The following is a 26,731-nucleotide window of genomic DNA, read 5'->3' as shown; positions in this document are numbered from 1 at the left end:
TTATATTCACCCTTTAGCTAAATCTCTTTCCAGGCGGAGGGTTGGCCATCCCTGGTTTATATTCACCCTTTAGCTAAATCTCTTTCCAGGTGGAGAGTTGGCCATCCCTGGTTTATATTCACCCTTTAGCTCCATTTCCAATTGAGTTTGTTGGTGCATTTGAAGATGTTGACTATTTGACTACTGATTCATCAGGCTCAACTGGAGGTCTACTACAGTTCAAAGCCGCCGCTGGCCTCTCCAACCAAACGCACCATAAGGCTTCAAACCCATGACTGGAGCTACAGGAGTCTAAACTGTGATAGACGTCTGTGTTTGACCCTTCCAGGCCTGCTGCTATGCAGTTTGTGGGCTCTCTCGCTGGTGCTGTGTCTGTTTCATCATTTCTTATGTAGATGCTGGGCTTGCGGCAGGTGAACTTGATCAGTGCAAATGGTCAGAGGTAAGATTTTATTTCAGACCTCCCTCCTGCTCTAACCTGTATATATGTCTGCATGTGGTAGAGCATCACTGTGGCATGTAGATAATGCACATATAGCTTGGCCCAAGCACTGTGGTGTGTAGTGTTTGTCATTACAGCTCATTTATGTTAGTACACTTGGCTGAGCTAAGTTAACAGTTTGGCTATAGCCTTTCCTTACTGGGGATACATTGAACATTGCTGTGAGGAAGGGGCCTGACGTGCGTGCGTGTGTGTGTGTGTGTGTGTGTAATGCAATCCACCCAATGAACTTTCAGCACAGCACTAGCTTCTGATGTAATTCACAAAGTAATCCCTCAATTCCTCAGAATACCTAATGAAAGATAACATGCATATACGGTCTCCAATTAGCAGCGGAGAATCACCTGAATGATGTGTGAGTGGGTCATTATGAGTCAACACTGTACTAAACACTCCCATAAGCACGCAGAGGCGGCTTAGGTAGGCCATCTTATACAGCAGAGTTTATATCAAGATTCTTTAGCAGGTGTATCAGACAGTTACGTGACCTGATGTAGTCGAGAGAGGAACACGAGGAAAAGATGGAAGAGGAGGTTTAAGAATTGTTTGAAGAGGTAGAGGAGGAAAATTAAGGGGAAAAAAAGATTAGGAGGTGGTGACGTAAAAGAGTGGAAGTAGAGGGGGAGAAGGGATGAGAGAGAGTAGCTGGTGGTCTCCTGCTGTGACACCAGAGACAGCTGGCAGGGAGATAGGTCTACAGACACACAGATTGAGTGCGCACGGCAAGAAGGGTTTCACGCCGTTTCTCTTTCTTTTTCCGCTTGAGACTTATCTTCCCAGCTCAGGTGGTGCTCCGGCTATACGCGCTCACATTTACCAGCTCAGGTGGTACTCCGTCTATATGTGCTCACATTTACCAGCTCAGGTGGTACTCCCGTCTATACGTGCTCACATTTACCAGCTCAGGTGGTGCTCCGTCTATACGCGCTCACATTTACCAGCTCAGGTGGTGCTCCGTCTATACGTGCTCACATTTACCAGCTCAGGTGGTGCTCCGGCTATACGTGCTCACATTTACCAGCTCAGGTGGGTGCCTCCGTCTATACAGGTCACACATTAAAGCTCAGGTGGTGCTCCGTCTATACGCCGCTCACATTTACCAGCTTCAGGTGGTGTCACCTCATACGCTCGCTCAACCATTTACCAGCTCAGGTGGTGCTCCGCTATACGTGCTCAACATTTACCACTCAGGTGGCTCCGTCTACGTGCTCACATTACCGCTCAGGTGGTCTGCTATACGTGCTCACATTTACCAGTCAGGTGGTGCTCCGGCTAACGTGCTCACATTTACCAGCTCAGGTGGTCTCCGTCTAACGTGCTCACATTTACAAGCTCAGGTGGCTCCGTCTATACGTGCTCACATTTACCAGCTCAGGTGGTCTCCGTCTAACGTGCTCACATTTACCAGCTCAGGTGGTGCTCCGGCTATCACGTGCTCACATTTACCAGCTCAGGTGGTGCTCCGTCATATGTGCTCACATTTCCCAGCTCAGGTGGGCTCCGCTATGGCTCCACTTACCCTCAGGTGGTCTCCGGCTATACGTGCTCACATTTCCAGCTCAGGTGGTGCTCCGGCTATACGTGCTCACATTACCAGCTCAGGTGGTGCTCCGGCTATACGTGCTCACATTTACCAGCTCAGGTGGTGCTCCGTCTATACGTGCTCACATTTACCAGCTCAGGTGGTACTCCGTCTACGTGCTCACATTTACCGCTCAGGTGGTGCTCCGTCTATACGTGCTCACATTTACCAGCTCAGGTGGTACTCCGTCTACGTGCTCACATTTACCGCTCAGGTGGTGCTCCGTCTATACTGCTCACATTTACCAGCTCAGGTGGTGCTCCGTCTATATTGTGCTCACATTTACCAGCTCAGGTGGTGCTCCGGCTATACGTGCTCACATTTACCAGCTCAGGTGGTGCTCCGGCTATACGTGCTCACATTTACCAGCTCAGGTGGTGCTCCGGCTATACGTGCTCACATTACCAGCTAGGTGGTCTCCGTCGTGCCAACATTTACCTCAGGTGGTGCTCGTGCTAACGTGCTCACCTTTTACCAGTCTCAGGTGGTATGCCGTCTTACGTCTCACATTTACCTGCTCCGGTGGGCTCCGTGCTATACGTGCTCCATTTACCAGCTCAGGTGGTGCTCCGGCTATACGTGCTCACATTTACCAGCTCAGGTGGTGCTCCGGCTATACGTGCTCACATTTACCAGCTCAGGTGGGGCTCCGGCTATACGTGCTCACATTTACCAGCTCAGGTGGTGCTCCGGCTATACGTGCTCACATTTACACCAGCCTGTGCATAAGCTCCGACACCACATTCCCTCAATTCTTATTAAAGAAAAATGTCATTCCTTCTCTCCCTCCATATCTTTCCCCATCCACTATCTCTTCCTCCTCCTCCTGTTCACCATCAGCAGTAAGTGATCTTATCTAGAGCAGGTTTTCCAAACTCAGTCCTGCGGCCTCTCCCTGGGTGCATGTTTTGGATTTTGCACAGCTGATTCAAATAATCAAAGCTTGGTGAGTTGGTTATTTGAATTAGCTATACAAAACCCCAAAAGTACTCCTCACCATTAGGAGTAAGTGACCTTTATCTCGAGGCAGCCTCTCCCAGCCTCCCTGTCCATCTGACCGGGCCCTGCTGTGCATCTCAGACCCAGTCAGACAGATGACCAGATGGCCAGTCCAACACCATACTCAATCTCACACTAACCAGGGGCCAAGCCTGACCAGAACCCTACATTCTAGGCTGTGTTCCCGAATGGTACCCCATTCCTTATATAGTGCACTACTTTCACCAGGGCACGTGTGGACAAGGGAACCATTTGGGAGGCATTCTTGGAGACAGTTCTGACCTCAGATGAGAGAGAGGTAGAGGGTTTTTTACAAAGTCAGACGAATAATACTTTATTGGCTAGTAGTTAACACCACTCTGCAATTAAATACAAACCATTAAACTAACACCATTTACTTTCCATTTACCGATGAGTGTGTGCACACCTTGAGCAGAATGGAGAAGGCAGGCTTGTAAACTGTCCACACCACAAAGTGACATTTGTTTAGCAATTACCTTAACTCCACCAAGCAGAAAATGTGTTATTCCTGCTGTCGGTGTTAAGCTCTAATAAGTTTCACGCAGGCACACACACACACCACACACACTCACAGTAATTAGACAGCTCTTTATTGAGGAGGGACCAGAGAGAGACGTGGCAGAACGGCAGGAAAATCTAACGGCCAAAAGCAATTTACTTTTCGTCCGTCCAGGGCTACTTATTTCCATAAATATCTGATTTAATGATGTAAACAAATTGAATGGGACTGCCTGAATGGTTGGAAGTGAAGTGAACAGTTGGCTGGCTGGAATAAGAGAAATGTCTGGACAGCAGTTGGTGTTTAGAATGCCCTAATATATGTTTATGTGTTGGGCCTACTGTAAAAGCACCCTGAGTTCCTCAGCCCAGAAACACTTATGGTAAGCCATCCAAAGATTTCATAGTAAATCGGTCTGTGCTTGGCTCACACACAACCCAAACTCTGTTTGATTTTGGGAAACCAATACATACATATTTTTTATGCGATCAAATAATTTAATCTTGGGTAAAATGTCCTTCTCTTCCATCTCATGGCACAAATATCAATTTCAGTTTATCTTTATTGCTCCTTCTCCATCGCATGTCCTGGCATGCATGTGACAGCTTGTGTGTGTGTGTGTGTGTGTGTGTGTGTGTGTGTGTGTGTGTGTGTGTGTGTGTGTGTGTGTGTGTGTGTGTGTGTGTGTGTGTGTGTGTGTGTGTGTGTGTGTGTGTGAGAGAGTCGCATGTAATCGAGTCCTATTCACATGTTGCTAATGGTTGCCGTTCATAGATGGACTTATACATAGCAGGACATGAACGCCTCAACCTGATAGATGGTGAGAGACAGTACCACCATCAGTGCATATTCACAAGCATTCTTTGTCAGAGGAGGCTGGTTTAATGTTAATGTTTTTGTATACCAAATAGGGCTGGGAGGTATACCTTATTTTAGATAATGCTAATCGCTAGTTAACTAGCTAAATGTAAATCAGTCAGAGCAAATGTAGCCAGCTAATACAGCCTGATACCAGTGCTGGCATAGGCCTAGATCAGCATGTTGTTCGTGCAACAGTATCTTCTAAAATCAGAGGGGACTAGAATAAGCATGAATACGTTAGCTAGAGAGCTAACTAGCTGGCTATATGAGAAAACATCTCATGTAAATTCCCCTTGGAAAAAATAACAAACACTTTGGATCCTGACCAGTCACAATGATTCCTCCCTGGCTTATTAATTTGTCATGTCAAACATATTCAAGCTGCCCAATATATTCAAACTATTGAACTACAATAATTATTCTATTTCAATAATTGCAACACCAATACACTAGGCCTAGAATGTTTGCCCATATCTATTGTGCAGCCCTACGTGGCAGTGTGGAAATTACAACAAAAGTGCAGGAAATGCAGAAATATACAAAAATGCTTAAAATGATTTTGGGTTGAAGTTAGATTGAACAACAAAACAATTAGAATAGAGAAAGACCATTGAAATCCTTTACATATATCTGATGCCAAGCTTAAAGTCCTGAAGTACGAAGATTTATAGTAAAAGCATATTTAGAACTTTGGTAATTAAATATCAAAATTCCATCAAATGTGAAAAATATTGCTATATGATATTTTAGCCATATCGCCCAGCCCTAATACCAAATCTGCCAGATATTGTTGTGGGGGGAGGCCAGAAGGAAGAGCTCATTTTGGAAGTGGACTGCTCTTTTGACTCCTACATGGAGCAGGCCTTTTCTGACAAGTTTCTGAAATACCAGCCCTTCGTGTCATGCCTGAACTGCATTGGTTATCAGTGCAAACTTGTTTGCTGATATTTGGAAGTCTCGGCCATTTACATACTGACAGTACGTGGCCTTCAGACTGCAGACCTGCAGAGGACAAATGCAAACCAGCTAGCAAGGTACTGCTCTGTGTCAGCTGTCAAACGGCTGTATGGACAAGGTGCTTTCTGTAACCATATTTCCATGACCTATGAAATATTAGAATCCTTCGACTGCAATGCGATTTGTGGATTCAAATACACTATTTAAACTGTGTGTGTGTGTGTGTGTGTGTACACCTACCTGCAGATAGCCGTGGTCGTGTCCTAGGTGTCTGCATCTCCTGTCTGGCGTGAGGTAACATGTGATACCTCTTGGCCTCGTTGACCAGGTCTCGACACGCCTCCGACGTCTTTATTAAGTCCTCGTTATCCACAACGTTCAGCAGGTAAGACGGGTGGATGAAGGGAAGACGCACCACCGCTAACAACTCTGATACATGCTGCAGGAGAGAGAGAAGAGATGGGTGAGGTGCGGGGAAGATAAAGGAGTGAGGTGCGGGGGAGATAAAGGGGTGAAGGATTGGAGCGGGGAAGGAGAGAGTCAATTGACTACTTAAAGGGAGAAAATATTCTACAGCAGTAAAGCGATAGAACTCTTGGAAAACCCCAAGTAACTGTTAGATTAGCAACGAATAAACAAACCCAAATATGAAAGACTGTGCTACCAGCCACGGACTACTTTCATGTCCATCTCCGGCAACACCACAATGGCAAATATGAACACACAAGACTCAATATCAACCACTGGTATTTAATGTGCAAAGAAAGAAAATTAGTCTGGGTAACTAGGCTGCAGCCCATGTAGTTCTATTTAACATGTTTTTAGCTGAGTACAGTGCTTAAGTGATGTGTGTGTGTCTGACAGAGGTGTATTCAATCATCTAAGTGACTCAGAGCGCAGCTAAGTGGCTATGGAACAGCTGTGAACAATAGTGTGTGTGTGTGTGTGTGTGTGTGAGAGAGAGGTGACCTCTGAATGATGCATGCATTAACGTGATCACTAATGGCAAAGAACGGTACACCTACACACCTGAGAAGAGTATTTCTCTGCTGCCACTCCCCCTGGCCCTCCGCTGTCACTGTCTCACTCGCTCTTTCAATGGGAATTTTGCTTAAATTCCTCAAAAAAGTTAGCTTATAACAGTGAACCTTTTTTTGTTTGATACACAAGGAAATTCAAGGTCTTGTGGCATATTTTAGTTAAACTATCCCCAATTCAATGGAATTGCAACCCTCTGCATGCACAGTGCATTCTTCCATCATAGGTACAGCTGATTCTCAAGATCTTGCACACTAATGAGATGCTTTTGAGCCCACACCAATATACTGTCTGAGCCAAGGACTACATGCTTTCTGGTAAGTTTTGATTACAAAACTGGGTGGGGTGAATATATTTTATATGATATACATTATTTTTTGTGAAGCAGTAAATAGTAGCCTACAGCAAAGCATGTTTAAATCGTTTCTAACTTGTTAACAATTTCTGCTAGTTAGTATTTGCTACCATGTGGGTTTTAGCTTGCTTGAGCCTGCTAACTGAGGAGTGTTAATTCACCTGTTTCCATACATGTTTCATTTTAAAACATTTATCTTACAAAGGTGTTGTTTAATCTAACTGCTTAACTACTTATCTGTACATGGAATTATATTGGAGGCTTATTTACTCATTTTTTTCTAATCTTTACACGAAAATGCCACGGGCACTATCTGATGTATGGAGACATTTCACTGCAGCTAATGTAGAAGGAAACGCTATGTACATTTGCAAATACTGTGCCAAATCATGTGTGAAGAATGCAACAAAGATGCAAAATCATCTGGCCAAGTGTATAAAGTTCCTTCAGCGCTTACAACAAGCAACCTCTGATAAAAGTCCCTCTACTTCTATTCAAAATGTTGAATCAGACACATTATCGGTAGCAACAGCTCATGGTCCTCCTGGAATCAGAAGTTTTTTTGACACAATGGAGGAACGTCGTCAGAGAAATGCTGATGAATGTCTTGCTCGAGCTGTGATTGCAACTGGTTCACCTCTGATGCTCACAGGCAATGTCTATTGGAAGAGATTTCTGAATGTTCTTTGCTCAGCATACACCCCCTCCAACAAGACATGCTTTATCTACTCATTTGCTGGATGCAGAGTTCAAGTGAAGGTCAAGCAAATCATAGAGAAAGCAGACTGGATTGCAATAATCTCTGATGGATGGTCGAATGTTCGTGGGCAAGGAATAATTTACTACATCATCTCCACTAGAGGTCACCCGATTATGATTTTTCAACGCCGATACCAATAATTGGAGGATCAAAAAAGGCGATACCGATTAATCGGACGATATTTTTATTTATTTGTAATAATGACAATTGCAACAATACTGAATGAACACTTATTTTAACTTAATACAATACATCAATAAAATCAATTTAGCCTCAAATAAATAATGAAACATGTTCAATTTGGTTTAAATAATGCAAAAACAAAGTGTTGGAGAAGAAAATAAGTGCAATATGTGCTATGTAAGAAAGCTAACGTTTAAGCTCCTTGCTCAGAACATGAGAACATATGAAAGCTGGTGGTTCCTTTTAACAGGAGTCTTCAATATTCCCAGGTAAGAAGTTTTAGGTTGTAGTTATTATAGGAATTATAGGACTATTTCTCTCTATACGATTTGTATTTCATATACCTTTGACTATTGGATGTTCTTATAGGCACTTTAGTATTGCCAGTGTAACAGTATAGCTTCCATCCCTCTCCTCGCTCCTACCTGGGCTCGAACCAGGAACACAACGACAACAGCCACCCTCGAAGCAGCGTTACCCATGCAGAGCAAGGGGAACAACCACTCCAAGTCTCAGAGCGAGTGACGTTTGAAACACTATTAGCGCGCACCCCGCTAACTAGCTAGCCATTTCACACCGGTTACACCAGCCTAATCTCGGGAGTTGATAGGCTTGAAGTCATAAACAGCTCAATGCTTAAAGCACAGCGACGAGCTGCTGGCAAAACGCACGAAAGTGCTGTTTGAATGAATGCTTACGAGCCTGCTGGTGCCTACCATCGCTCAGTCAGACTGCTCTATCAAATCATAGACTTAGTTATAACATAATAACACACAGAAATACGAGCCATAGGTCATTCATATGGTCGAATCCGGAAACTATTATCTCGAAAAAAAGAAGTTTATTCTTTCAGTGAAATACGGAACCGTATTTTATCTAACGGGTGGCATCCATAAGTCTAAATATTCCTGTTACATTGCACAACCTTCAATGTTATGTCATAATTACGTACAATTCTGGCAAATTAGGCGGCCCAAACTGTTGCATATACACTGACTCTGCGTGCAATGAACGCAAGAGAAGTGACACAATTTCATCTGGTTAATATTGCCTGCTAACCTGGATTTATTTTAGCAAAATATGCAGATTTAAAAATATATACTTCTGTGTATTGATTTTAAGAAAGGCATTGATGTTTATGGTTAGGTACAGTCGTGCAACGATTGTGCTATTTTTGCAAATACGCTTTTGTTAAATCATCCCCCGTTTGGCGAAGTTGGCTGTCTTTGTTAGGAAGAAATAGTCTTCACAGAGTTCGCAATATTAACTAAATATGCAGGTTTAAAATTATATACTTGTGTATTGATTTTAAGAAAGGCATTGATGTTTATGGTTAGGTACACATTGGAGCAAGACAGTCCTTTTTCGGGAATACGCACCGCATCGATTATATGCAACGCAGGACACGCTAGATAAACTCGTAATATCATCAACCCTGTGTAGTTAACTAGTGATTATGATTGTTTTTTATAAGATAAGTTTAATGCTAGCTAGCAACTTACCTTGGCTTCTACTGCATTCGCGTAACAGGCAGGCTCCTCGTGGAGTGCAATGTAAGCAGGTGGTTAGAGCGTTGGACTAGTTAACTGTAAGGTTGCAAGATTGAATCCCCCGAGCTGACAAGGTACAAATCTGTAATTCTACCCCTGAAAAAGGCAGTTAACCCACCGTTCCTAGGCCGTCATTGAAAAATAAGAATGTGTTCTTAACTTACTTGCCTAGTTAAATAAAGGTGTCCAAAAATACCGATTTCCGATTGTTATGAAACCTTGAAATCGGCCCTAATTAATCGTCCATTCCGATAAATCGGTCGACCTCTAGTACACACACACCAGCTCAAATGTGCACACACACACCAGCTCAAATGTGCACACACACACCAGCTCAAATGTGCACACACACACCAGCTCAAATGTGTACACACACACCAGCTCAAATGTGCACACACACACCAGCTCAAATGTGCACACACACCCCAGCTCAAATGTGCACACACCCCAGCTCAAATGTGCACACACACCCCAGCTCAAATGTGCACACACACACCAGCTCAAATGTGCACACACACACCAGCTCAAATGTGTACACACACACCACATTCAATATGCAGCCCATACAGCACTTTGACATGCGAGAGAGCATATATCTCACACTTTCCTCTCTCTCTACACTGATCTCACACACACTCACAGAGGAGCAGAGGCACTCACTAAAAGTACAAAGACAATGCATCCACAACATACACACATCTGAATACAATATTATTCTGTATCTAAAGAAAAGACAGTATGCAAAATTGGTCTGTCACAAACGAACAACGTCATTCCCCTTGGTACCCACTGACAATAGTCGAGGGAAACTATTTTCTGTGTGTCGACTAGCTCTCAACTGCAGTCTGACTGATCTGAGACATCAGACAGATTATCAAATCAAATGTATTTATATAGCTCTTCGTACATCAGCTGATATCTCAAAGTGCTGTACAGAAACCCAGCCTAAAACCCCAAACAGCAAGAAATGCAGGTGTAGAAGCACGGTGGCTAGGAAAAACTCCCTAGAAAGCCCAAAACCTAGAAAGAAACCTAGAGAGGAACCAGGCTATGAGGGGTGGCCAGGCCTCTTCTGGCTGTGCCGGGTGGAGATTATAACAGAACATGGCCAAGATGTTCATAAATGACCAGCATGGTCAAATAATAATGATCACAGTAGTTGTCGAGGGTGCAGCAACTCAGCAGTAAATGTCAGTTGGCTTTTCATAGCCGATCATTAAGAGTATCTCTACCGCTCCTGCGGTCTCTAGAGTTGAAAACAGCAGGTCTGGGACAGGTAGCACGTACGGTGAACAGGTCAGGGTTCCATAGCCGCAGGCAGAACAGTTGAAACTGGAGCAGCAGCACGGCCAGGTGGACTGGGGACAGCAAGGAGTCATCATGCCAGGTCGTCCTGAGCCATGGTCCTAGGGCTCAGGTCCTTCTATCTCTGCCGGAACACAGGCCACTTACAACTTTGTGTGTTGGTGTGTCACGCGGTCTTCAGATACAAATGATACACGCACGCTCATATTTATTCACTGTCCTTCACTGAACAGAGAGAACAGCACACACACAGCAGAAAGGGATGATGTGTGTGTGTGTGTGTGTGTGTGTGTGTGTGTGTGTTTAGCCTATGGGGTTGGAGTTTACTAGCACGCTTAGCTTCAGAGCGCTAACTCACCCGGACCAACGACCGTTTATAGGGCTCATGGTGTGTGTTCGCGCGTGTGTTTTTCTCCCCCTCAGGTTAGTGATGTGGATGTGTGATGGAGGGATGAGGCGAGGCAGAGGCATAGAGGTTATGGATGGAGGCAGGGGCTCAGGCAGTTCACACGCAGACATAGCTGTTCTGCTCTCTTGGGGGCATTTTCAGCATGGCTTCACGCAATAACGCAGTAAGTAGGTCACCCACCCATAGTCATTTTAAATGTGCCATTTTCCTAACCATCTATGTAGAGAGGACTTATGGCTCTGTGTGTGTTGATCTGGCTATGTAAAAATAGTTATTTGTTGAAGCACGATTTGGTATGTCTGGTGAACACGGGCTGGCACAATTACCATATAACCAACAGTTATGGATAAAGGCTGTCAATACACTAAAATAACTGTCTATATATATATATATATATATACACTGCTCAAAAAAATAAAGGGAACACTTAAACAACACAATGTAACTCCAAGTCAATCACACTTCTGTGAAATCAAACTGTCCACTTAGGAAGCAACACTGATTGACAATAAATTTCACATGCTGTTGTGCAAATGGAATAGACAAAAGGTGAAAATTATAGGCAATTAGCAAGACACCCCCAAAAAAGGAGTGATTCTGCAGGTGGTGACTACAGACCACTTCTCAGTTCCTATGCTTCCTGGCTAATGTTTTGGTCACTTTTGAATGCTGGCGTGCTCTCACTCTAGTGGTAGCATGAGACGGAGTCTACAACCCACACAAGTGGCTCAGGTAGTGCAGTTCATCCAGGATGGCACATCAATGCGAGCTGTGGCAAAAAGGTTTGCTGTGTCTGTCAGCGTAGTGTCCAGAGCATGGAGGCGCTACCAGGAGACAGGCCAGTACATCAGGAGACGTGGAGGAGGCCGTAGGAGGGCAACAACCCAGCAGCAGGACCGCTACCTCCGCCTTTGTGCAAGGAGGTGCACTGCCAGCCCTGCAAAATGACCTCCAGCAGGCCACACATGTGCATGTGTCTGCTCAAACGGTCAGAAACAGACTCCATGAGGGTGGTATGAGGGCCCGACGTCCACAGGTGGTTGTGCTTACAGCCCAACACGCTGCAGGACGTTTGGCATTTGCCAGAGAACACCAAGATTGGCAAATCGCCACTGGCGCCCTTGCTCTTCACAGATGAAAGCAGGTTCACACTGAGCACATGAGCACATGTGACAGATTTGAGAGTCTGGACACGCCGTGGAGAACGTTCTGCTGCCTGCAACATCCTCCAGCATGACCGGTTTGGCGATGGGTCATTCATGGTGTGGGGTGGCATTTCTTTTGGTGGCCGCACAGCCCTCCATGTGCTCGCCAGAGGTAGCCTGACTGCCATTAGGTACCGAGATGAGATCCTCAGACCCCTTGTGAGACCATATGCTGACACATGCACATTTGTGGCCTGCTGGAGGTCATTTTGCAGGGCTCTGGCAGTTCACCTCCTTGCACAAAGGCGGAGGTAGCGTCCTGCTGCTGGGTTGTTGCCCTCCTACGGCCTCCTCCACGTCTCCTGATGTACTGGCCTGTCTCCTGTTAGCGCCTCCATGCTCTGGACACTACGCTGACAGACACAGCAAACCTTTTTGCCACAGCTCGCATTGATGTGCCATCCTGGATGAGCTGCCACTACCTGAGCCACTTGTGTGGGTTGTAGACTCCGTCTCATGCTACCACTAGAGTGAAGCACCGCCAGCATTCAAAAGTGACCAAAACATCAGCCAGGAAGCATAGAACTGAGAAGTGGTCTGTGGTCACCACCTGCAGAAGCACTCTTATTGGTGTTTGCTAATTGCCTATAATTTCCTCCTGTTGTCTATTCCAATTGCACAACAGCATGTGAAATTTATTGTCAATCAGTGTTGCTTCCTAAGTGGACAGTTTGATTTCACAGAAGTGTGATTGACTTGGAGTTACATTGTGTTGTTTAAGTGTTCCCTTTATTTTTTTGAGCAGTGTATATTTATACACACTACCAGTCAAATGTTTGACACCAACTCATACAAGGGTTTTTATTTTTTACTATTTTCTAAATTGTAGAATTGTAAAAATAACATATGGAATCATGTAGTAACCAAAAAAGTGTTAAAATATATTTATATTTGAGATTCTTCAAAGTAGCCACCCTTTGCCTTGACAGCTTTGCACACGCTTCACATTCTCTGAACCAACTTCACCTGGAATGCATTTCCAACAGTCTAAAGGAGTTTCCACATATGCTGAGCACTTGTTGGCTGCTTTTCCTCCACTCTGTGGTTGAAGTCGGGTGATTGTGGAGGCCAGGTCATCTGATGCAGCACTCCATCGCTCTCCTTTTCGGTCAAATAGCCCTTACACAGCCTGGAGGTGTGTTGGGTCATTGTCCTGTTGAAAAACAAATGATAATCCCACTAAGCCCAGACCAGATGGGATGGTGTATCACTGCAGAATGCTGTGGTAGCCATGCTGGTCAAGTGTGCCTTGAATTATCAAGAAAATCACAGTGTCACCAGCAAAGCAGCCCCACACCTCCTCCTCCATGCTTCACGGTGGGAACCACACATGCGGAGATCATCCGTTCACCTACTCTGCGTCTCACAAAGACACAGCGGATGGAACCAAAAATCTAAATTTGGACTCATCAGACCAAAGGACAGATTTCCACCGGTCTAATGTCCATTGCTTGTGTTTCTTGGCCCAAGCAAGTCTCTTCTTCTTATTGGTGTCCTTCAGTAGTGGTTTCTTTGCAGCAATTCGACCATGAATGCCTGATTTCACGCACTCCCCTTAGAACAGTTGATGTTGAGTCTGGGTCATCCTTTCCTGTGATGGTCCTCATGATAGTCAGTTTCAACATAGCGCTTGATAGTTTTTGCGACTGCACTTGAAGAAACTTTTACATTTCTTGTAATGTTGCGTATTGACTGACCTTCATGTCTCAAAGTAATGATGGACGGTCGTTTCTCTTTGCTGATTTGAGCTGTTCTTGTCATAATATGGACTTGGTCTTTTACCAAAAAGGGCTATCTTTTGTAACCCACCCCTACCTTGTCACAACACAACTGACTGGCTCAAACGCATTAACGAATGAAATTCAACAAGGCACACCTGTTCATTGAAATGCATTCCAGGTGGTTACCTCATGAAGCTGTTTCAAGAATGGCAAGAGTGTGCAAAGCTGTCATCACGGCAAAGGGTGGCTACTATGAAGAAAGTCAAATATATTTTGATTTGTTAAACCCTTTCTTGGTTACTACATGATTCCATGTGTGTTATTTCATAGTTTTGATATCTTCTCTATTATTCTACAATGTAGAAAATAGTAAAAATAAAGAAAAACCTTAGAATGAGTAGTTGTGTCAACCGGTGACTGGAACTGTGTGTGTGTGTGTGTGTGTGTGTGTGTGTGTGTGTGTGTGTGTGTGTGTGTGTGTGTGTGTTTATTAGAGGTCGACCGATTAATTGGAATGGCCGATTAATTAAGGCCGATATCAAGTTTTTTTACACCTTTATTTAATCTTTATTTAACTAATTGTTGTATGTTGCGTTTATATTTTTGTTCAGTTTATATATATATTTTTTTACGAACAGTCTTACTCAAGATGGGACAGCTGGGCATCCGTGTAGTTTAGTCCGTTTCTACGGTAACATGGCCTCTTAACGAGCTGAAACTGTCTCTGAAACAAGAAACTAGCAAATGAGTCTTCGCTTACCTAGGCAACGCCCACAAAGCAGCAGCAGCCCATATAGAAATGTAATGATTAGAACAAGCTCGTAACCTCCAACCGTGGCAATTTGACTGGTAAACTCATGGGTACACCCGCAATGGCTGCCTGGTATTGTGATAGAAATTATTCTATGGTAATAAAGAATGTTCATTCAAATGATGTTAATTGATATTGTACTCTTCCTGCTTTGCTCCTATGGGTACACTCACAATGGCTGCCAGTCCACCCACTACACCATCCTTGACTTTAAATCGGGACGCCCTAATCATTCTATTTCTATGGCAGCACATGCAGTCAAGCCCAAAGGAGAGGATAAAATGTGCATCTTAAAAAATACATGTTTTATTGCTAGTCGAGCGTTTATTATTACAGAGACCGCAGTCATTTGACTGGCCAAATACAGTCATCCAAAATTCCATGATCCTCAACCCTAAACAAAATACTATATTTATTTGTATTTAACGAGGCAAGTCAGTTAACTTCTTTGATATAGGGGGCAGCATTTTCACTTTTGGATGAATTGCGTGCCCATAGTGAACTGCCTCATACTCTGTCCCAGATGCTAATATATGCATATTATTATTACTATTGGATAGAAAACACTCTGAAGTTTCTAAAACTGTTTGAATGATGTCTGTGAGTATAACAGAACTCATATGGCAGGCAAAAACCTGAGAAAAGAGCCAAACAGGAAGTGAAAATTCTTGTTTGTTAAAGTCATCGCCTATTCAATTCCCTGTAATATATGGATCTGTTTGCACGTCATACGCCATACGCCTCCACTAGATGTCAACAGTCAGTAGAACGTGGAATGAAGTTTATGCTGTGTTGTGGGACCGGATGGGAGGGGAATGAGTCAGTGGTCTGGCAGATTGCCAGTTCTTGGTCACGCGCTCTCCTCATGTTGTCGCCTTGCGTTCCATTACTTATACAGACATGAAAGAATTCTCCAGGTTGGAACGTTATTCAATATAAATAACAACATCCTGAAGATTGATTCTCTACTAAATTTGACCAGTTTATTCGACCTGGAATATAACTTTTGAAGTTTTCGTTCGACGTTTTCCTGCATCTACCGCGAGCGTTTGGACACGTGTACTACACATGCTAGCAACATTAGCTAATTGTACATAAGTAATGGACATTATCGAACAAAACAACGATTTATTGTGGAACTAGGATTCCTGGCACTGCATTCTGATGAAGACAATCAAAGGTAAGGGAATATTTATGATGTAATTTCGTATTTCTGTTGACTCCAACATGGCAGAGAAATGTTGTTACATCTGAGCGCCATCTCAGATTATTGCATGGTGTGCTTTTTACGTAAAGTTTTTTTGAAATCTGACACAGCGGTTGCATTAAGAACAAGTGTATCTTTAATTATATGTAAAACATATATCTTTCATCAAAGTTTATGATGAGTATTTCTGTTATTTTACGTGGCTCTGTAATTACTCCAGATATTTGGCGCCAATGTAAACCGAGATTTGTGGATATAAATATGCACATTATCGAACAAAACATAAATGTATTGTGTAACATGATGTCCTATGAGTGTCATCTGATGAAGATGTTCAAAGGTTAGTGATTCATTTTATCTATATTTCTGGGTTTTGTTACTACTATTACTACTTTTGCTGGGAAAATGGCTGTGTTTTTCTGTGGCTATGTACTGAGCTAACATAATTGTTTGGTGTGCTTTCCCCGTAAATCCTTTATGAAATCAGACATGTCGGCTGGATTCACAACATGTGTAGCTTTAATTTGGTGTCTTTCATGTGTGATTTCATGAAAGATTGATTTTTATAGTAATATATTGGAATTTGGCGCGCTACATTTTTTCTGGATTTTGGCCAAGTGGGACGCTACCGTCCCACCTATCCTAGAGAAGTTAAGAACAAATTCTTATTTAAAATGATGGCCTACCCCGGCCAACCCCTGGGCCAATTGTGCGCCGCCCTATGGGACTCCCAATCACGGCCGATTGCAATACATCCTGGAATCGAACCAAGGTCTGTAGTGACACCACTAGCACTGAGACACAGTACCTTAGACCGATGCGCCACTCGGGAGCCCCATACGGACTACATGCAGTTGCTACACAGCAAGGTGTGTGTGTGGACTTCTTTTGTGCTCCAATGTTTATATAAAATGCAGTATCATAGAAAGCAGATGGGGTCAACGAGGTTTCTTCAGATCACTGATTTCAATAGAGGTATGATATTAATTTCTGTATCAAGTATAGTACAGTCCACTACAACATACAAGTGCACACTTCATTTAAGTGCAGCACACTACTCCAGTCCCACTTAAAAACCTACATTCTTTTCATTTGCTTTGGAAACATAACTACTCTTTCCATTTCTTCTCTATACCAGATGAAACATTTGAAAGACCTTCACTAAGAGAAAGATACTCTATAGAAGTATTACCATAAAATCAAATAACTTTCAATTTATTTGAAATACTTTTGAAATACATTTGTGGGTTCTGAAATGGCAAACGTCAGATGTCCATTGTTATTTTTTGAAGCGTGAACTCTGAGGTCTTTTTCCATAGTGAAGTGAACGACAGGCTCTTTTTATCTACTAAATCCACCATTAAATGTCCTTTTAAACATCACATTAGGATGCCCACCCCTATTGCTTTTTAGCCCCCTCCCCTCAAAGAGCCAATTAATCACCTTCCTTTGTCAGCCTGTTCTACCAGGTGAGATAGAACATATTTCATGGGGATCCTATTAGAGCATAATAGAGGGGCTATTCAGGCCCATACACGAAGGGCCTATAGAGGTCTTGGCAGGGAGAGGGGGGGTAGTAGGTATAATTGGTAGCATGTGTATTTCGTTTGTACCACAATGCCTCTGTGGGTAACAGTGAGGACTGGTCTCACTGTCAACAGCGTCACTGAGGGCGTTTTCACACACAGTTTTGAGCTATAGTTCGAATCAGTTTGATTATTTGTTACATTGTCATTTGGTCCGGTTGGTTTCACATTGCCAAATGTCAATGAACTAAAATGCCTAAAAGCTCCGTACTCAAGCAAGTAATTTGTTTATTGGAAACAAGGCTCATGTTAAATCCATCTATGATTATCAAGAAGCATAACTTGTCCCAAATTTCACATTACTTTCGCTTTGGTCTTCCAACAACATGCGTGAGGAAACCGCACAATATCCACTCTAACTCATGTGAATAGGCTATGTTCAGTAGCCTATATCCCTGGAACTGCCCATCTCCCCTAATCTGCATCGGATGAGCTCATAAATTCAATGCTGATACTCAAATAATGTTTCAGAGATATTAAGTTATGGTACTGTGCATTTCATCAAATGCTTGCAGTCAAACAACCAATACTACTGCGCGCATCTGGTTATTTTCCTGTGTTTGGTCCAGACTGACTCTCACCCTGCAGCGAACAACTCCTCTGTATGAATGGAATTGGACCGAGACCACAGTGCGTTTAGTGTACTCCTGAATGCGGATAGTGTTACCATCAGTCCAAACGAACCGAAAGGGGTAAATTGGGACGGAAAATCAGAGTTCGGAGAAAGAAAACCCTCCAAACCAATTTGGTATGAAAGCATCCTGAGCTAAGGGAACACCGTTCTCCTCCTATCCACTGTTTATGTAAGGAGGGGAGGGAATGAATGGGACAATGTTTAAACAGTGTATTTTAGCCACTAACACCATACTAGCAGCTCAGACCTATTGTCCATGTAATGTAATGATAGGGTCCGCAGATTTTATTTGGCGCACCAAGTTCTCTGAGCAAAAGCAAAATAATTCTAATAATTTGAGAAATTGTGGCATGTTCATTGTTGGACACAACGAAATCAGCTCCCAAGTGATTTTAATTGAAGAAATCTGTTCAAGTATTCTCACACATAGAGACGTGATCGTATACAAATGGGAGGTTTAAAATTATTATGTTAAGTTAAACATATCTGTTTGGGCTTCTTGAGGTCAATTTGCAGTCTACAAATGGTTTGTAATTATGTTCCTGCACCCCCAACCATCCGCTTAAGGAAAAGAAATGGTCCCCCGGCTGAATCTAGTTGATGATCCCTGGTCTAGGTATTACAGCAGTGGGTTTAGCATGAAAGAGACTATTTAGCTGGGCGCTATGATCAGTAGAAGATGAATATGTTTCTGATTCACAGCCTCCTGAACTCATGTAAACTCTCTTTTCCTTTCTGTGTGCGTCTTTCTATTGTGTGCGTCTTCCACAAATCCATAATTAACACCAACTGTGATGTCCAGCCCCGGTCTTTATTCTAGCGGATATTTGAGACAACATAAAAAAATAAGTGACATTATTTATTCAGTCACCGCCAACGTGCTGTTATGCACGCGCGCACACAGCCCCCAGCCGTTGCATTCCTCCACCTTCCGACCTTCTCAGCGTATGTAAGCCCTGTGACAATCGGTCCTGACGTGCCATTAAAACATTTCACAGGTTCAGGGGGAGCGATTCCACTGCTCTCCTTCTCCAAATGGCAGGACGGAAAGAGGTGTGGAGGGAGGGAGGGGAGGTGAAAAGGAGCTTGTGGTGAGCAGAGCGTGTCAACTCAACCACTCGCTCTCTAGACTGGGGTCAGTTTCTCTTGTGAAGAAAATCTCCCCTCCATCCCCCACTCCCTCGTTCTCCTCTCCATCCCCCACTCCCTCGTTCCCCTCGGCCGCCTCTCGGCCGCCTCTCCCCCTCGGCCGCCTCTCCCCCTCGTTCTCCCTCCATCCCCCACTCCCTCGTTCTCCTCTCCATCCCCCACTCCCTCGTTTCCCCTCGGCCGCCTCTCCCCCTCGGCCGCCTCTCCCCCTCGTTCTCCTCTCCATCCCCCACTCCCTCGTTCCCCTCGGCCGCCTCTCCCCTCGGCCGCCTCTCCCCTCGGCCGCCTCTCCCCCTCCGCCGCCTCTCCCCCTCGGCCTCCTCTCCCCCCCTTCCCGTCCTCTCTCTAGCGTCATTAGTCTCACTATCACACATGGCCCCTAGATTTGAGACTGGCCCTGAGCTCCATCACAGCTCCACTCCTATAATGTCAAGGCACACAGCGGAGAGTGAATATCTGATATTCACTCTCCGTTCAGTTGCACATGTGCAACTGGGTCCTGGACTTCCTGACTGGCCGCCCCCAGGGGGTGAGGGTAGGTAACAACATCTCCACCCGCTGATCCTCAACACTGGGGCCCCACAAGGGTGCGTTCTTAGCCCTCTCCTGTAACTCCCTGTTCACCCACGACTGCGTGGCCATGCACGCCTCCAACTCAATCATCAGTGTTGCGGATGACACTACAGTGGTAGGCTTGATACCAACAACGACGAGACGGCACAGGAGAAGGTGACGGCCCTCGGAGTGTGGTGTCAGGAAAATAACCTCACACTCAACGTCAACAAAACAAAGGAGATGATTGTGGACTTCAGGAAACAGCAGAGGGAGCACCCCCCTATCCACATCGACGGGTCAGTAGTGGAGAAGGTGGAAAGTTAAGTTCCTCGGTGTACACATCACGGACAAACTGAATGTCCACCCACACAGACAGCGTGTGAAGAAGGCGCAGCAGCGCCTCTTCAACCTCAGGAGGCTGAAGAAATTCGGCTTGTCACCAAAAGCACTCAAACTTCTATAGATGCACAATCGAGAGCATCCTGTCAGGCTGTATCACCGCCTGGTACGGCAACTGCTCCGCCCACAACCGTAAGGCTCTCCAGAGGGTAGTGAGGTCTGCAGAACGCATCACCGGGGCAAACTACTGCCCTCCAGGTCAACCTACACCACCCGATGTCACAGGAAGGCCATAAAGATCATCAAGGACAACAACCACCCAAGGCCACTGCCTGTTCACCCCGCTATCATCCAGAAGGCGAGGTCAGTACAGGTGCATCAAAAGCAGGGACCGAGAGACTGAAAAACAGCTTCTATCTCAAGGCATCAGACTGTTAAACAGCCACCACTAACATTTAGCGGCCCGCTGCCAACATACTGACTCAACTCCAGCCACTTTAATAATGGGAATTGATGGAAATTATGTAAAAATGTACCACTAGCCACTTTAAACAATGCCACTTAATATAATGTTTACATACCCTACATTACTCATTCTCATATGTATATGTATATACTGTACTCTATATCATCTACTGCATCTTGCCATCTTTATGTAATACATGTATCACTAGCCACTTAAACTATGCCACTTTATGTTTACATACCCTACATTACTCATCTCAAAAGTATATACTGTACTCTATACCATCTACTGCATCTTGCCTATTGCCGTTCTGTACCATCACTCATTCATATATCTTTATGTACATATTCTTTATCCCTTTACACTTGTGTGTATAAGGTAGTATGTGTGAATTGTTTAGGTTAGATTACTTGTTGGTTATTACCTGCATGCGGAACTAGAAGCACAAGCATTTCGCTACACTCGCATTAACATCTGCTAACCATGTGTATGTGACAAATAAAATTTGATTTGATTTGATACCTACTGAACACAGGGACACCGGGGCCCCCCTCTGCCCTCTCTGTCTCTCTTCCTCTGTCTCAGTCTCTCTTCGGGAGTGTGTTCTCGCGAGTAAACAAAACCAAAGACCCAAGTCTAAAGCTGTGACCCAAACGGTATCAGCCACAAAATGGAATGAGCAGTGACTCACCAGTGGGCCCCGACCCTCCATTTGAGAAACCACTGACTGCTATAAGGGATTAGTTTTATCCTGGACTTCGTGACAAGGTGGAAGAGGGAGAATAAGGAGGAAGAGGAGTGGACGGCAGGTGAAATGGTCTGTCCCATTCCGCTATCCACTCGTTTCCCTGCCATGGTCTGATTCACTGTTCTCTCCTGTCCAATAGCCTGTGAGATTACTGCTGAACTGCGCTGAGTTGAACGGATGTGATTGGTCCAAACCTTTCTGGCTTTCATCCTCACTAGAACAGAAGTCATTGTGTGTGTGTGAAACTACCCCAAAGCTCTAACCTTGTTCAGGACTCACACTCAATTTTGTGCAAAGCGTTTGCTGCACACAGTTCACTTACATCCGGTGTACGTCCCCATTATCTGCATCTCCTTGTACTGTTTGGACCGTAGGTCTTCCATCCATCACTTTAGAAAATACTTCCTTGTAAAAACTTTCTCTGTAGAAGGCAGAGTTTTACAATGGCTTTATCATGTGAAACGTCAAGTCCTGAGAGACAGTTTCAGTCAAAACACTTTTTTGATAATTTAACCTAAACTGCCTCTCAGAACTGCCTTTCTATGGCCAACAGACATTAATGTCTGTAGTAGCAGGCACCATTATAAAGTCCAACTCAATTTATGGAAGTAGTTACTACTGGCATTCAATCTGGCAAATACAAAGACTGTCTATAGTAGTTGAGACCATTACAACGACCATTCAATCTGATGAGAGGGTGTTATTCTGACTGAGTGACGTTCCCAGTGATGAACTGTTTTAACACGACTCATCTCAGCTCCCTTGTTAAACAGCAGTCAAGGCTGCTTTATGAATGGTCTTTTAGCCTACATTCTGAATGGCAACCTATTCCCTATATAGTGCACAACTGTTGACCAGAGCCCTATGGGTCCTGGTCAAAACTACTGCACAAACAAGGAATGGGGTGCACTAAATAGGGAACAAGGTGCCATTAGGGATGTAGCCTTACTATTGGATCCAGAAATGGTCTGTATCCTGTGGTGATCTCTTCCACAATCCATGGTATCTTCTTCCATATTCATGGAGGTTGGTTAGTCAATGTATTGACCATGAAACGTATCGACCACCAGTCTCATTTGTTGAAGTGTGACGTAGTGGAATATGACATAATCCCATTTCATTACCATTTCCTAGAACGACAGACCAATACCCCGATTCAAAAAGCTGCAGATGAACAGAAGCTGCCAGAACAGTGTGTCCCACTCAGAATGTTCATACTCTATCACAGTGCATTTAAACTGACAGCATGCTAATTCCATCTCGTGGACATTGTCGTCATTGGACATTATGAGAACCCTACTATTAAAACTTAACTACCAGTCTGCATGATTTTAAAGGTGTTTAATTTATTCAGATGCAGGGCAGAGCAGGGTGACAGTACGTAGGGGAAAGTAGAGAGAGAATGGTACTGTATATGCTTGTTAGTGTGTCTAGAGGAGGAAGTAAATATAGCTTAAGGGACTTAATATAGACTAGAGGCTGGTGGTAGGACTCTGCTGGGAACATACATAACAGTGTGTGTCTACACACCACAAGCTTTTTACTTTCTCTCTCCTTTAAGGAGCTCTAGTCGAAGACAGGAGGGATTGTGGTGTAGGAAACAGATACAAAGATGAGACGCGATGAGCAATATAATGAAACCAGGACATACTGTATGGGGTAATGGTTGGTGAGTATGCGTGATGATACTATAGACAGATGGTGTCAGAACCGGATTAAGTCCTGATTAACCAGGTTAGATCAGAGGGCGAACATGGACACCCCTCCCCCCCACAACAAACCAGGCCATACAGTCCAGTACCCATAAACGCTGAACGAACATGTTGAAAATGGACCAGTAAAAATTGAATCACTCCTACCTCGTAACCACTAGCACCCTCTCCCCCAGCCTTACCTGAACTCTGGCGGTGGGGTCTTGTTTGATCCACTTGATGGCGGTCTCGTAGACCAGTTCCTCAGCCTTGGTGGTGAGGCTGTCATTAGACAGGTAGGCCACTAGGTCCTCCTTAGACACACACATAATCTCCTCCTGCCCCGCCACCTAGTGCACAATAAAGGGAAGACACTTCATTGGGATGAAAATCCTGGAGTACATGCACTGTTTTTAATCATGTGTGACAGGTGTTATGGTAGACTGGGACGGCATAGCAGGAATTAGTACTGCAGGTAAGACTTTTCTCACAGATACATAGTGTGATATGTTTTTTGGGGGTTTAAAAATGAAATCCAGTCATTAAATCCACCTACCTCAGGGAAGTTCTGCAGTGCGAAAGCTTTGGCCATGTTGTGGAGCTCTGTACATCGCATAGCTTCAGCCATGGCCAGCACACCTAGACAGTTCCCCACTGTTAGCTGTTTCTCTGCAGAGAGCGAGAGGGAGAGCGTGAGAGAGAGGGGAATGGGGAGAAAAAGAGGAGAGCGGAATAAGGGAGTGCTATTCACACATCCATAAAAAAACTGTCTGGAAAGAGGGGGAGAAAGCAGGAAGAGAGCTGTGGTCTATCTGTGTGTTTATCTGGGCCTGGAGAGAGACTGTCATAGCTGAAACAGCTCCAGGGACAAACAAGGGGAATCAATCGTTAGGAGCCTACTGAGCACGGTCAGGCGGGGGTGTGGAACGGCATAGCAGGGATTAGTACTGCAGGTAAAGACCTTTGTGTGTGTGTGTGTGAGTGTCTGCTGCCTATACAAACATCACCAGGAAAGGTAATGGAGCCACAACAATTCAAAGAGCAGACTGAATATCTAATCAAAACAGGGCTTGTATGACATCAAAGTGTGTTATTAAATTCTAAAGTTAACTCCGTGTGTTGAAGCTGAATAGGAAAACAAAGCCTTTGAAACTAATAACTGTAGTCTGTTGTGGTGTGGTTGAGCAGACGTGTTTTCACCTTGAGAAGGGTCTGACGGGAGAACATGTAGTAATAAGAGCTAGACGGATCAATAACTTTAGAGCCCTCTCTATATCTAATCAATATCAGACCAGGTTGAAATGTGTTTAGGATTCTTCTTTACTTTGATCTTAATTGATTCCAAAGGTACCGTTCATTTAGGTTCATTTGATTGGGTGTGAGGAGTCTCTGCAGAATCCATATGGCGTTCACGATATGTGTGTGTGTGTGTGTGTGTGTGTGTGTGTGTGTGTGTGTGTGTGTGTCATATCTAAAACTTGGAGACATAATGAATAGAGGAGTTTTATTCCAGGCTCTGGAAGGTCCAATAGCTGATGGCTGTAAATCCACACAAACGTTGAAGGTTGAACTCGTAGACAGAATTACAATAAATGATTTTATGGCTTTCAGTGATTTCCAAATTACCCTGCACAACATAGCATCTGTTCGCACTAACTGCCATGATGAATGGTCATTTAACTTATATTGTGCTCTTGCTCCATCTCCGTGTAATTACTTTGTAGATGCGTTGTATAACTGTACACATTACATTGTGTTGGATCAGTTTTCTATTTATTGATGTCCTAATATTTGGGGAAATAATACGATGTGCAACATAGGTAACCCAGGTGTATTGAAATGTGTTTTTTGGTATTTTTGTCACTCAAATCTGATCAACTCAATACACCATGGCCAAACTAGGCCAAGTTCATTTATCTTCAGTACATTTGTTAAGAACTTGGATATCCTTGACATAATATCAATTTCTTTGTTCCAAGGTTATACATTGCACCAGTACAATGTCATGCAGTGCACTTGAGCGTTGAAATTCTTGCTGTATTGAAAAGCGCTATACAAATCAAATCTATTATTATTACTATGTCTCAGTTCTAACACTCAAATGTCATGAATTATATTATTCAGGCAGGAAACACTGACCTACTGATGGTGATGAAGTCTGACTATACTATAAATGGTTTCCCTGTTTTCAACAAGTCCATATCGTCGGACGAAACGAGAAAAACAGATCAATATTTATTTTCACTGTCTTTTCCCTCTCCTTTACAGCTCTGACCTTTTTCATCTCATATCCAGACATCATATCCCTGCCTTGCCTTACAGCTCTCCCCACCAATCTCTATTAAATGGTAAGTATAAGCTGACATTTACAATTTCCCAGTCCCTTGACCTCCTAAACCCATGACTACGCATTTGCTCCTCAGTTGACCCATGGGCTCGCCACCCCCCAACCTTTCAAACACCCCTCACCGCTTTTACCCAGACCTGTATACTCAGCTCTGCCTTGTCTTGGTATCGATTGGCCTAGAGCATCTGTGGGATTTGACATTTTACTGACAATTGTTCCCTGACCTTTTTATGAATCTGTCCTGGCGCCTCCTAAACCCTGAGAGCCGGGTGGAGAGGGAGTGAGAGCGGGGGCTAATTCAGACATTTTTTAAAAACAACATACCAAGAATTCTATCTGGCAATGTTTATATGATCCCCTTTCAAACAGTCCCATTTGTTGTGCGTAGCCAGCACCATCAAGGTCTAAATTCCTCCAACAGAATGCACTGCGTTTATTTCTTCATACTCACAACTGTGAGTTGTTAGATCGCCATATTTGTAAATAGCTTGTAGTGTGTTATTTCCCTGTTAAGATGAATAAAACATTGGCTACAGTTAAACTCAAAACTTTATCAGATATGTTCTGGTAAATATAAGCATTGTAAATAAGCATTGTAATTATAAACATTGTCAAGAAACTTGCTTTTAGTTGCCTCGCTTGCTAGATTTTCTAAACGGGTGGTTTTTCTTTGGTGCAGAAAATAAATTGTTGCTATAGGTAACGTTGCTATACTGAACAAAAAATATAAATGCAACATGTAAAGTGTTGGTCACATGTTTCATATGCACAAAAAAAATTCTCTAAAATATTTGTTTACATCCCTTTTAGCGAGCATTTCTCCTTTGCCAAGATAATTCATCTACCTGACATGTGTGGCATATCAAGAAGCTGATTAAACAGCATGATCATTACAAAGGTGCACCTTGTGCTGCAAACAATAAAAGGCCACTAACATGTGCAGTTTTGTCACACAATGCCACAGGTGTCTCAAGTTGAGGGAGCGTGCAATTGGCATGCTGACTGCAGGAATGTCCACCAGAGCTGTTGCCAGAGAATTTAATGTTCATTTTTCTACCATAAGGTGCCTCCAATGTGGTTTTAGAAATTTTGACAGTACATCCAACCAGCCTCACAACCGCAGACCACGAGTAACTACGCCAGCCCAGGACCTCCACATCCGGCTTCTTCACCTGTGGGATCGTCTGAGTAGGGCGAGGGTGGGTGCTGAGGAGTATTTATGTCTGTGGGGAAAAACTCATTCTGATTCAG

The 26,731-nt window shown here is 43.9% G+C and overlaps 2 protein-coding genes across 2 annotated transcripts in view; both read right to left on the bottom strand.

The window, feature by feature from the left end:
• The window catches only part of LOC111954292 (sphingosine-1-phosphate transporter MFSD2B-like), a 425,204-nt gene that overhangs the window by 231,331 nt on the left and 167,142 nt on the right, over positions 1-26,731 (bottom strand). The window lies entirely within an intron of this gene.
• The window catches only part of LOC111954485 (kelch-like protein 29), a 147,089-nt gene that overhangs the window by 48,985 nt on the left and 71,373 nt on the right, over positions 1-26,731 (bottom strand). The window contains 3 exon segments of the mRNA XM_023974263.2: positions 5,662-5,860; positions 23,337-23,483; positions 23,690-23,802. Coding sequence (XP_023830031.2) covers positions 5,662-5,860; positions 23,337-23,483; positions 23,690-23,802 — 459 coding nt within the window.

This window comes from Salvelinus sp. IW2-2015, linkage group LG28, assembly GCF_002910315.2.
Source record: "Salvelinus sp. IW2-2015 linkage group LG28, ASM291031v2, whole genome shotgun sequence".
NCBI classification, from domain to species: domain Eukaryota; kingdom Metazoa; phylum Chordata; class Actinopteri; order Salmoniformes; family Salmonidae; genus Salvelinus; species Salvelinus sp. IW2-2015.
Note: the sequence above shows the minus strand (reverse complement) of the source record. Positions and strands in the feature narration are given on the sequence as shown.